Consider the following 13,075-nt stretch of genomic DNA (forward strand, 5'->3'; position numbering starts at 1 on the left):
TAAATCACAAAGAACTGATTACGTTATGTAAAACCTTCTCACTCTTTTTCTGTCTCTCTCCGTCCCTCCCGTTCTTCCTGTCCAAGAGAGCACAAGCGCTTCTAAAAATAGTTTTGAAGATAACTGTCTATATAACAATATGCTAGTGGTCCTCCTAGTTTCTTTACAATGTGCCCTTACTAGGATGCAAGTTTCCAAAGACATTTTGTCTGTCATACCGCAATTGCAAATATTTTTTAATCAGTATTATTGTTTTGTTTTACATTACAGTTATGCAAAACTTAAAACTTAATTTAAAACTTCATATAATTTAAACTTAAATTAACTTGAAAACCAAATTGGTTAAAAATATTAGACATATTAAACATAGAGATATAGCAAATGTCTGTAAAAAAAAAAAAAAAAAAAAACCCCAAAAAAATTCGAACAACTTAATGCAATCTGGACTTCTATTGTTTTTCTTTGTTTATATTATATATATATATATATATATATATATATATATATATATATATATATATATATATATATATATATATTAAAGAGATAGATTTATTTTATGAATCTGACAAGTATGAACATTTTGTGTGTTGCAGAAATCGAGGCAAAGGAAGCTTGCGACTGGCTACGAGCGGCAGGATTCCCCCAGTACGCCCAGCTCTTTGAAGGTAATGCTTCACCACACCAGAACATAAACTTAGAAAACCTCACAAATCTTATCTCACCCAGCTGTAAACCCAAAGTTAAAACTGGTTTCTCGGGAGGCTCTTGTGCTCTCATTTAGATTTCGAAATGATCATATGATCATAACTCACAACTCACAAACTCAGCCTGATTTAGGGCAAACACAAGCTTTTAATGTGGGATGTTGTTTCTGATGTTGTTCGAGACAGAATCATGTTAATGGGTACTTTAATGTCTGCCAGACCTCATGATGTTAAACTGCTTTCAAAAACATCTCATTTACTTAGACATTCATACCCCCAGAACTGAAATTTTCAACTGAAATGCTGAGAGGTACAGGTCACTGGTAAAACTGGTTCTGGTTAAGAGGTACTGCTTGAACATTTTAGAGTATGACATCTTCAAAGAGAGACAGAGGTCATGGGAATAACCTTGCCACAGGAACATTGCCATTTCACTTGCCCTTGGCGAACACTTTTGATCTTGGAGTGTTAGTCTTTGGAAAAAAATTGTGTGAACGATCTGTTTCTTTTCTTTTTATATTTCCTCTGGGAAATATAGTGGTCTGGGATTTATATATATATATATATATATATATATATATATATATATAAAGGAAAATTGAAGCATTTCCACATCTGAATATAATATAATTTAATATAATATAATTTTTTTGTACCAAAAATTAACAATAATTACATTTTGCAATTACAATTAATTACAATTAATTATGCATTTGTTTAAATATATTTTTGACAAGAATTGAATTTGCAGCCTATTACATAAGAAAAATGGAGTCAGGTTATGCAACCCTTCCTTTGTTCATTTGTAATATTAATACTTTATTGTCATCTCATCGCAGACATGGAATCAATGTGCAGAACAGACTCTTCCCATAATGGTTCTCCTCATAAGTGTTGTTTTGGAATTTCCAGCAGTTTAAAACCCGAACACTGTGCCTTTCTCTGAATCTGTGTTTTTACGTTCCACAAAAGCAAAAAATATGATGAAACATTTAATTGTACCAATGGAATGTCAGCTTCAGCAGGGTCTGGATTCAGTAACTCCATTACATAATTTGGACACACTCTGTAGAAGACGTAATGGCTTCTCAAAGCCAAGCTCAGATTTAGGGGGGCAAACCCTGTCTCACTTTATTAGCATCTGGAAGTCTAAAACAAGTTAGCTACTCTCTTTGCCTTGGCTTTCGTTCTGGAAAGAATGTGTTGTCAGGATTTTTTTTAAGAGTGTGGGCGCCTGGATTCCTCTGTGTTTGCTGTGAACATGCAAGATTGGCCTATTAACGAATCAGAGGGAAATCATTACGGTCCCTAACAGACATCTGTTTTTTTCCAGTGTTTGTCTGTAATGAACTTGATTGTTGAAATGGGATATGCCTGTGTTTCTTTACAGATTCTCAATTTCCGATTGACATCTCCCCTGTGAAGAAAGACCATGACTTCTTAGACAAAGACCTTGTGGAACCTCTATGTCGGTAAGGACTGAGGCATCTTTGTTGTCTTCTGTGCTTCCTAAACAAATCAGTCTAAATCAATGACTAAGTCTTCTGAGAACCTAATGAACACCTGAAATCAGTCTCTAATCAAGAAGACAACTAACTCATTGAGAACATTTTGTACTGGGGAAATATAATGTGTAATTTACAAACTTTATTGAGTCAGTTGTTGCTTTAATCATGACATTATTTACTTCTGCCTTAGATCAAGACTGACATGAGAGAAATTACACCATATTTGAGTTTAATAGATGCAATACACAATGACAGCAATAAAAAAGATGACCTGTTATTATTACTAAAGACAATCTGATGATAATTAACTAATCATTGATAACAGAATTTCATTTAGAGCTACAACCACTATTTAAAAGATTTAGACTTGCAGTGGTTGAGGATGCAATGATGAATCAAAATAGGCTCTAAAAAGTCAATTTATTCATTGTGTCGTGTTTTGCATCTATTAAGCTCAAGTCTTATATAGTTTCTCTCTTGTCAGTCTTCTTGTAACTCAGAATTAAATAATGTCATGATTAAAGCAACAACTAACTCAAAGTTTGTAAATTACACTTATTATGTTTCCCCAGAATTAAAGAACAGAATGTTCTCAATGAGTTAGCTTTTTCTTCTTGTTTAGACACTGAATTTCCAAATTTAGATGAAAAGACCATCCAGTGACTTTGGTTTCTTTGGAGACTACCCTGGTAGGAGAAATTTGGGAGCGTACTCAAGCCGGTCTACTGTGAGTCTAAACAACCCTTAAGCAACTCATCGAAATTCCAAACCTGTTTACTGTTTTGTGGGAAACAATGTCCAACATTCCCACCTCTCCCCCTGACTTCTCACTTTTCTACAGCCCCCGGAGGGGATCAACTCCGTAAACAATTCTAGCACGACATGCCCAGTAAGAACACAGAGGACTTTGTTAGCTGTGGATGTTTGCAAGCACCAGTGACAAAGCTCACATCTTTAACCTTTCTTTGACACTTTGCTCTTTACAATTTGCTGATCAAGACTCTAAATGCTAAATGTTTAGTTCACAAATCAAACAGCATTAAATAAATGATTTTTTTCAGAAAGTCATTGCAGTAATCCTTTACCAAATGCGGGGTTCATGTGAAACCAAAAATTCAGTGGTCAATAACAATACAATTTCTAATACTAAAATAAAAACTAGCATGCTAGCAATGAAACTTCTTAAAAAGTTACAATGTACATCCAGCCGGTTGTTATCGCAGAATAACCCCTGACAGGGTGATCAGGATCTTACCTTCTTAGGATCCTGTATCACCCTGAAGGGGGTCATTCGGATGTATATTATCCCGCTTATTAGAGGGCTACTTGCCACAAAAGGAAATAATTAAACACGAAATATTGATTTGAGTTGAAATATTTGAACGCAAAGCTTCCGTGAACATAGCAGTTGCGAGCAAGCGGAAAGTTCAAACTAGACAGACATTTAAGGGAAACAGTGCAGTCAAACCGCTTATAACACAATATTTTACCACATAAAAAATGAAGGCAATAAAAAATGTAAGACGAAATATTTTTTTTTAAATCTTACCAGTTTATTTGTTATTTTATAATTCATTACAGTGTAAAAAACAATCGCAGCAAAATGGCAGCAGCTGCATTTGTATGAAACGAGAGAGCAAGTCCGCGATACCAGGATGACATAATTAAATAATTGGACACCATTTTGAATCAAAAAAAAAAAAACCTGTTCCCTAGCAAGAGTACAGCGCAGACTTCAGTTACCCTGATGAGCCTGTGTTATCAGCTTTTACCGGTTGTTATCGAGGGATAACATACCTCATAATGTCGCGACTGACCAATCAGAATTAAGTATACCACAGAGTTGTGTAATAAAATAAGTATATTCAACAAAAACAATGTAAAAAAAATTAAAATGGTGTCTTATCTTGCTGGAACCTGTTTTAAGCTGATTGTTCTCCATTGATTGCCGCCAGTGTCTTTCTGTTCTCTACATATTACGTCTTTACTGTATTCTGTTTTATATCTGAAGTCTTTGCTGTCACGGCATACACACAGACCATGGAACAATATAAAGAGTCATAAAATGTCATGATTATTACATCACAAACAGCTTGGTTTCCATGCATACTTGAGTCACGCAGTGTGTTTCCCTTTGTAGCATTTACAGCCTTTAATAAATCTTACCCACATGCTTTTGGATCAGGAAGAGACGTTACTATTTCTTTTACTTTTTATTGAATATGTTGCAGTGTTGCTTCAAGACCTTTATTGTGAACAATTATAAGTGTAACTAATGCCCTGTAATTCAAATAGATTAGTTCAAGGAGAAGCTGTAGCCCACGACTTTGTCAAAAGCTCAGAAAGCTGCTTTACTTTCATCCCAAATTCATTTTTCATATTTGACGGACCACGCAAGTGACTGAAAGAGAAAAACCTATTTTCAGGAGGTTTTGGGAATGGCTTCAAAGAAAATCAGGCTCTTGAGTTTTTTGTTAATTTGAGGGGAAAAACAGGCCTCTCAGACCTGGAGGAGTGACTATGTGGCAGCTGGAATCAACCACATTAGTTGCTCTTGAGGACCATTGAAAACCATGGCAACTGCAGCTCGCAAGCTTTCGCCAATTAAAAGCAAACTACCATGAGAGAGAGTAGGACATTGGCCAATTATTGTGCCGCTCAACAGAGCTTAGTGTTGGATAGCAGGGGACATAGATCACATAGCTTGATTATATTAGAAACGGCCACAGAATGCTGTGTTCTTCTGATATTGTGTCCACATCACCACTGAAGTGAAGTGAGGTGAAGTGAAGTGAAGTGAAGTGACATTCAGCCAAGTATGGTGTCCCATACTCAGAATTTGTGCTCTGCATTTAACCCATCCGAAATGCACACACACAGAGCAGTGAACACACACACACACACTCTGTGAGCACACACCCGGAGCAGTGGGCAGCCATTTATGCTGCGGCGCCCGGGGAGCAGTTGGGGGTTTGATGCCTTGCTCAAGGGCACCTAAGTCGTGGTATTGAAAGTGGAGAGAGAACTGTACATGTACTCCCCCCACCCACAATTCCTGCCGGCCCGGGACTCGAACTCACAACCTTTCGATTGGGAGTCCGACTCTCTAACCATTAGGCCACGACTTCCCTGTATATGCCATGGAAAATGATGCCAGTCGGAGGGAAAGGATTTTAAATTATTATCTTTTTTTTTTCTCCCAGGCGACTGAATACATTAAACAAGTGTGCCTCTATGAAGCTTGACGTGAACCTTCCTAAGAAAAAAGTAAGTGATGCATTATTTCTGTTTAACCTTCTGGGAATGTGTATTGTTCTAGTGATTTTGTGTTATAGCAGTTTTGCTGCTAGAATTAGAATGGTTAACATGTCTATAAAGATGCTATATTGTAACTAGCACCAAATGCCATGTGTACTATCTCTATAGAACCACTACATTACTTTATTATCACAATTAAATTAAAATTAAATTTAAGCATTTAGCAGACGCTTTAATCCAAACCGACTTACAGCGCATTCAGGCTAATAATTTTTACCTAACATGTGTTCCCTGGGAATCGAACGCAAGATAGCGCAATGCTCTACCACTTGACCCACAGGAGCACTGAACTTGATATATGAGAATGCTACTAGCAATGCCTTTGTGTGAACTAATATAACTGTTTACTCTCAGTATAGTATCTCTTTTTGTATCACCTAAATAATGTTGAATAGAAACTGTGTTATATTACACTGGTTATGTAATAATTTAAGAGAGGAAGGAATGTGCCCTTTGAAAACATGAACAACTAATTTGAGTGAATCTTAACTGTTACCTCTGGGGGTTTTGGATTGTGGGGAAGGAAAAAGAAAAAAAAAGTCTGTAAGAAAGAGACCTTTCTCAAAGGATTGGGATGGTAGTCTTGAGTTGAATTGCTAATGTAATAAAAGATGTGGCAATAAAAATAAACTAATATTTATGTATTTCCTTGTTAACCTGCAGAGTGAAGACTCAGATGAAGATGACCTCTTTGCCATCAGTGACAAATGGACCTTTGAATGGAGCAGTCGCCGCTGGTCCAGGCTCCAAGACATCAATTGCCTGCTGAGGGGTGTGGAAAACAAGAATCCAGGGGAAAACTCTGCCCTGCGGACAACGACCAGCAGCGAGAGCATTCTGACAGACTTGAGCGAGCCGGAGATCTCTTCTATCCACAGCGAGAGCAGCGGCAGCAGTGGTGGCGTTCGTGCACACAGCGCGGAAAACTTGGACAGCTCGCACCGCACCGGCTCGGACTCTGCAGCCATGCCTGACCACACATCACTAGGTGTAGCCCATCTCTCTTCAGAACTTTCAAGCTACAGTTCGCTGCCTGTAAAGCATGGCAAGCGAGGACGGACTCGTGCTAAGGAGTTCTTACGGCGCATGGAAGTTTTCCAGTCACGGGGTGCAATGGGTGGTGGAGGGAACAGGAGTCTTGTTATAAGTGCCCCAGTTCTCCAACAAGAACCCCAGGCTGTGAAAACTCTCCGCTGTGTGGAGATCATCAATGGAGACATGCGTCTAGCAGAGCCACTTTCTGACATGAGTTTGCCCTCCCAGTCTATCAGTGAAGGGAGCAGCAGCCAGTCCAGCGGGAGTGCCGTTAGTACGCCAAACATGAAGGAGCGCAATGTCCACCGGGCTGATCACAAGCGCAGTGGGATGTACCTGGAGGACTTGGATGTGTTCTCCAGTCTCATCCAGGGTAAGCGTGTGGCTGAGCAGAACCGACGCAATGAGTTCCGCTCTTACGAGGATCTGGTGGTGCATATCCCTAAGGATCACAAGCCTGGAACCTTTCCTAAAGCTCTGTCAATCGAGAGTCTTTCACCTTCAACGGCAACCTCCATCAACTGGCACTCGGCAAGCATTGACTCGGATGTCCAGCGTCCACCTAGCATCAAAGAACCTCGAACCATCACACAATGCAGCACCCGAGGCAGTCGGATCAGTATTTACGACAATGTACCCGGCTCGCACCTCTATGCCAGCACCGGTGACCTCATAGACTTGGAAAAGGAAGATATTTTCCCACATTTGGATGATATTCTGCAGCATGTTAATGGGCTGCAACAGATTGTGGACCACTGGTCCAAGAATGTACTGCCCAACAGTGAAAACGCGGGGAAGGAGCGAGTTAATCTTGTTGACGAAAGGCAAGGCGACTTGCAATCATCCAGCCAGATCACATTGGATTTTGAGGGACACTCAGTGATGGAGGATCAGGCAACCCCTAGTGATGTAGACAGGGATGGGGTGTCACTCAATGAAACAGAGTCAACAGGAATGAGGGAAAGGAGAGACTCCGGTGTTGGGGCTTCACTTACCAGACCAAGACGGTAAGATTCAGAGCTAACAATGCTATTCTATATGTGTTGGATTCAGAAATATAAAGTTTGGATAGGATTGGTTGACTGGTTGAAATAGCATGTACGCTTGTGCATGTACACTTATGTTGTATATTTAAATGCTGTTTTAGGTGGTTGTGCTCAAAGTCACTCATACAATTACCCCAAGTTTCAATCCCTAACATGGTTCCCTGCTCTTTGTTTAGCTTGCGATGGCCAAGCTTCCAGATTTCCAACCGCCTCAGCCATTCAGTCGCCTCTCTCCAGATTACCAGCCAACCTGCAGCCCAGCTTAGCATGCTACAAAAATTTTCCTTGCTCCGACTGACTGCCATTATGGAGAAGTACTCCATGTCCAACAAACATGGCTGGACCTGGTAAGAATCTGTTGGAAAAATTAACAGATACTATGAGATTTTATGTTATTGTTTTACTGTAGCTTAAAGCTCAGTTGGGTCTAGCAGTAAATAAACGCTAGTAAACACGAATTAATTCTTCCTCTACTGGTCACTATTGTTACTGCACTCTGCAGTTAAAAACTTGTGATGAAAACTTCACTGTTCATTATTATTCAGAATTATAATTGTATTGATGACTTTACAACTCCCAAAGCATAAAATAAAAAATGTTAAAAAAAAGCCTGCGGAAACAGATACTTATATTGTATAAAAACCCCAAACATTTTTCTTTTGTATCTCTCAGGTCTGTGCCAAAGTTTATGAAGAGGATGAAGGTTCCAGACTATAAGGATAAGAATGTTTTCGGGGTTCCACTGATTGTGCATGTTCAACGCTTCGGTCAACCTTTACCTCTTGGTATCCAGCAGGCTTTGCGCTACCTCAGGAGCCAATGCCTCGATCAGGTTAGTCAGTGAGAGTCATAAGATCAGCAGTATAACTGTATACAAATCTAATAACAATCTGAAAACAGTATCATAATATTCTTTTAAATAAAGTAAATACATGTTAATGTAGAGACCAATTTCCAATGTCCAATTTCTTATTGAAAATGTAAAAACAAATAGAAAATTCACAATAGAACATTCTCCCGTTTCTTAGGTGGGTCTGTTTCGGAAGTCAGGAGTGAAGTCTCGTATCCAAGCTCTCAGACAGATGAATGAGAATTCTCCAGATGATGTCAACTATGAAGACCAGTCTGCGTACGATGTGGCCGACATGGTCAAACAGTTCTTCAGGGATCTGCCTGAGCCACTTCTGACCAGCAAACTGGGCGAAACCTTCCTCCACATTTACCAATGTAAGAAACACTTCTTAACTCCAACTCCTCTCCTAAATCCATCTCATGAATTTAGGAAGAAGAAAACACAAACTTCCTTTAGTCATCTGATCCTTGTTTCCTCTTTAGATGTGCCCAAAGAGCAGCGCTTACAAGCTGTGCAGGCAGCCATCATGCTGATGTCGGATGAAAACAGAGAGGTACTGCAAACACTGCTCTGCTTCCTGAGCGATGTCACTTCCTCCGTGCAAGAGAATCAAATGACACCCATGAATATCGCAGTGTGTCTGGCACCTTCACTTTTTCATCTCAACATCCTGAAGAAGGACAATCTTGCACCAAAGTAAATAACATGTCTTCTTTCAGTCTACTACGATATATATAAGGTTCATTTCATCCATCCATCCAAAAAGAAATTTTATATACATTGTAAAATTTAAAGCAATGCTTTCAGCAATTATTTTTTATAATTAATATGGTCTATATTATGTAAAATAAAATAAAAATAATTAAATAAAAAGTAAAAAGTTACTTTAAGTTAAACTAAAGCATTTTCTAATCTGTCTACAGAGCTATGCAGATGCAGAAAAAGTATGCTACAGGGAGGCCAGACCAAAAGGACCTGAATGAAAACCTGGCTGCCACTCAGGGCCTTGCACACATGATCACAGAGTGCAACCGCTTGTTTGAGGTGAGAAACACACACATCTATTTCAAATGATGATGATTTGACATACTTTCCTTCAAATACTGGACAACCACAAATTACAACCACAAATCTAATTTTCTTTTTTTTTTTGCCTTTTCAATTATCTCTAAAGCAGACTGTGCATTGTTTAATTTCCTTCAGATTCCACATGAAATGGTGACACAATCACAAAACTCCTATGTGGAGGCCGAGCTTCAGGCTCCCACGATAGAGGAGCTCTGCAAGGGGAAACATCAAGAGGACGAGGGGGAAGATGAAGGCTCTTGGCCTGCATTCATGGAGGCCAGGCTACAGGGTCTTCTCAAAGAATCACGGGAAAAGGCCAAAGGCTGGGTGTCCTGCCAGAGCACCGACAACACAGAGCTGTCCTATAAGAAGGTGCGGTTGGAAAATTCAGCACAACGGGACATAAACATTACAGATAATCTTAATAATACTAATAATGAATACTAAGTAAAGTTCTTTGGTTTAACTCTAGGTGGGTGATGGGAACCCTTTGCGGCGTTGGCGGGTCTCAGTGGAGGTGGAAGCCCCTCCATCAGTGGTTCTAAACCGTGTTCTTCGGGAACGCCACCTGTGGGACGTGGACCTGATGAATTGGAAAGTGTGTGAGGTTTTGGACAGGCAAACAGAAGTGTTCCAATATGTCCTCAACTGTATGCCTCCTCATCCCAGCAGAGACTTTGTAGTGCTCAGGTGGGTCCCTTGACTCAGGGACTTCTGTTTTTTTTGTTTTGTTTTTAAAGATTTATGGAGCAGCGGTTAAATTAATGAGATAAGAGTTCCCAAGGTCATGCAAAACCTGGGAATGCTGGTAAATTTTGGTAGTTTCAGACTTTGGAAAGTCATGTAGATTAGTAAATTTGTAAAAAAATAAATAAAAATAAATTATATATATATATATATATATATATATGTGTGTGTGTATGTATATATATATATATATATATATATATATATACATATATTACATTTTTAAATGTAATTATATATATTTAAAGTGAATACTAGCAACATTGTTGAATCATTTCATATATCTCCCAAAAATTCCTATGGTTTTTTTAATGGTATGTATGTTAAATGTTATTATATATTTTAATTATATTTAATATATATATATATATATATATATATATATATATATATATATATATATATATATATATATGTAATGAATACTAGCAATATTTGATATATTAATGATTATAGATTTCATTTATAATATAGATTTATAATATAATTCCTAACAGTGTCTATAAAATGATTTTTATAAAGTACTGGAAAGTCATGTGATATATGGAGCGATTTTTAAATGTTATGTAAAAGTTTGTCAGTTCCACACCTGGGAAAGTCAAAAATTAGCGAAAACTTCATAAAAAATTCTTCAGAAATTAAAATAATAATAATAATTAAAACAAAATCTGAATATTTATTAAAATAGTAATATTAATAAAACATGAATATATATTCTCATATGAATACATGTTTCTATGGATTTGTACCTATAATATCTACCTTGTATCTTATATTCCTAACAGTTCCTATAAAACCATTTTAAATATCCTTACAAAGCAAATAAGAATTACTGGAAAGTTATACAGTGTTAGAGAGTTATAGAGTGGTACAAAATGTTGAAGTAGGATGGCTGGATGCATTTACAGTTTAGATCACAGTTTACTTCTTTAGCTTACCGTTTACTGCAGCAGTGTTTTATAAACTTACACTGGTGTTTGTGCTCAGGTCGTGGAGGACAGATCTGCCGCGGGGGACATGTTCTCTGGTGTCCCTGTCTATTGAACATGAGGACTGTCCGCCTATAGGGGGCATTAGAGCTATAGTGATGGAATCCAATTATTTACTGGAGCCCTGTGGCTCTGGCAAGTCCAGACTCTCCCACATCTGCAGAGTGGACCTGAAGTAAGTAAATATAGCTGAGTGACCCACACACACACACAAATAGAATTCTCTGACTGTAGCTGCATTGCTCATAGAAATGAATACACGTCATTGTGTTAACATTCTTTACTTTGTTTTCAGGGGGAGAGCTCCAGAATGGTATAACAAAGCATTCGGACATCTTTGCGCCGCTGAGGCTGCTCGTATTCGCAATTCCTTCCAGCCAATCCACACAGAGGGTCCAGAAACAAAAATTTGAGCCTTGTTATCATTCTGGAAACTGAAATCTCAGTTCTGAGTCTATGAACCCTGATAAATTTCTGCCCTTTTGCACAATGGGCAGAGTTGGCTTGTCTGGGTAATAAACCCAAATGGGAATGTGGTCAACTTACCAATGTACCTTTAGCTTGTCCTTTTTTAATATTATCTTATTGTAACTATTGTTATTTGTATTATAATTATTGTATTCTTTCATATGATCTTATACAATGTATAGGTCACCTAAGCTCTTAAGTGCTTCTGGGAAGCATATATTTTATTTAAAAAAAGAAAGCTATATTTGCACATGCATGCACCGCATGTCCATGTATGGGTTTGTTTGTATTTGTGTATCTACACACACATCTTGTATAGATTATATAAATATATATTTAAATGCTCATGTTGTACGAATATTATGTATACATGTGTTTGATATCTCCTTTTGCACAGATATCAGTATAATTCATATGGTACAAAATGTTACTCAGTTGTAAGCTGAGTTACTTTGCTTTCTGTTTCTTTTTTAATGTTTGTCCAAGAATGGGTGTAATATTATGGAATTTGTACTTGCTTGTTTTAAAAGATGGACAAAATGACTTGGGTTTGATTTTCTCAAACCTGCTTTTGTAGTACTGGATTACATTAACGACAAAGAGACAATGATTTTTAATTAAACTATGTAAATGAATTAATTTTTATTTGTTTGCTGTCGTTTTGATGCTTATTTTCTCCCTGTATGATTATTGATATAATATCAGCCTTTCATAAAAATAACAACATAAGCATTATCAAAATCATACACTACCTGGGCTAAAGTTTGGGGTCAGTAACATTTTATTTATTTATTTGAAAGAAATCAATAGTTTTATTCAGCAAGTATGCATTAAATTGCAAAAAAGGTGACAATAAAGACATTTATCAATATTAAAACAAAGATTGAGCTTTCTATAAATCCAGTCACAAAGAAAAATGATTCCAAGAACTTTTTTTAGCAGCACAACTGGTTTTTAACATAAAGAAAAAGTTTCTTGTGTACCAACTCGGAATATATTAAAATATATTAAGACAACTGTAATAAATCGTAATATTATTATTGTAATATTACACATCATTACTGGTATTTTTGACCAAAATAAATGCATTCTTGGTGAGCAATAAGATACTTTTTTGACAAACGTAAAAAAAAAAAAAAAATTGACCCAAAACTTTTCAATGGTAGTGTACTTTTAAAAGTCAATGACAATGAATTAAGAGTTTTTTATATATATATATTTCATATTTTTAAAGCCTTTGCTTAAAACAAACCTGCCATACTGAAACTGGTGAAGTACTTCTGTTATCCACTAGATGTCAGTGTTTATCTATGACAAACTTTCCCTTCCTCTCAAT

At 37.3% G+C, this 13,075-nt stretch overlaps 1 protein-coding gene across 5 annotated transcripts in view; it reads left to right on the plus strand.

Annotated features, from left to right (window-relative positions):
• The window catches only part of LOC132107836 (stAR-related lipid transfer protein 13-like), an 82,857-nt gene extending 70,481 nt beyond the window's left edge, over window positions 1–12,376 (plus strand). For all 5 annotated transcript variants that reach the window (XM_059514107.1, XM_059514108.1, XM_059514111.1 and 2 more), the window contains 13 exons: window positions 597–668; window positions 2,098–2,179; window positions 5,419–5,482; window positions 6,197–7,575; window positions 7,791–7,961; window positions 8,287–8,446; window positions 8,643–8,841; window positions 8,950–9,163; window positions 9,391–9,511; window positions 9,671–9,907; window positions 10,008–10,225; window positions 11,270–11,446; window positions 11,567–12,376. In XM_059514107.1, the coding sequence (XP_059370090.1) occupies window positions 597–668; window positions 2,098–2,179; window positions 5,419–5,482; window positions 6,197–7,575; window positions 7,791–7,961; window positions 8,287–8,446; window positions 8,643–8,841; window positions 8,950–9,163; window positions 9,391–9,511; window positions 9,671–9,907; window positions 10,008–10,225; window positions 11,270–11,446; window positions 11,567–11,684 (3,212 nt within the window). In that variant the 3' untranslated portion in view covers window positions 11,685–12,376. The remainder of the gene's footprint in view (window positions 1–596; window positions 669–2,097; window positions 2,180–5,418; window positions 5,483–6,196; window positions 7,576–7,790; window positions 7,962–8,286; window positions 8,447–8,642; window positions 8,842–8,949; window positions 9,164–9,390; window positions 9,512–9,670; window positions 9,908–10,007; window positions 10,226–11,269; window positions 11,447–11,566) is intronic.
• The last annotated feature ends 699 nt before the right edge of the window (window positions 12,377–13,075 follow it).

Source organism: Carassius carassius, chromosome 28 (genome assembly GCF_963082965.1).
Source record: "Carassius carassius chromosome 28, fCarCar2.1, whole genome shotgun sequence".
Lineage (NCBI taxonomy): Eukaryota > Metazoa > Chordata > Actinopteri > Cypriniformes > Cyprinidae > Carassius > Carassius carassius.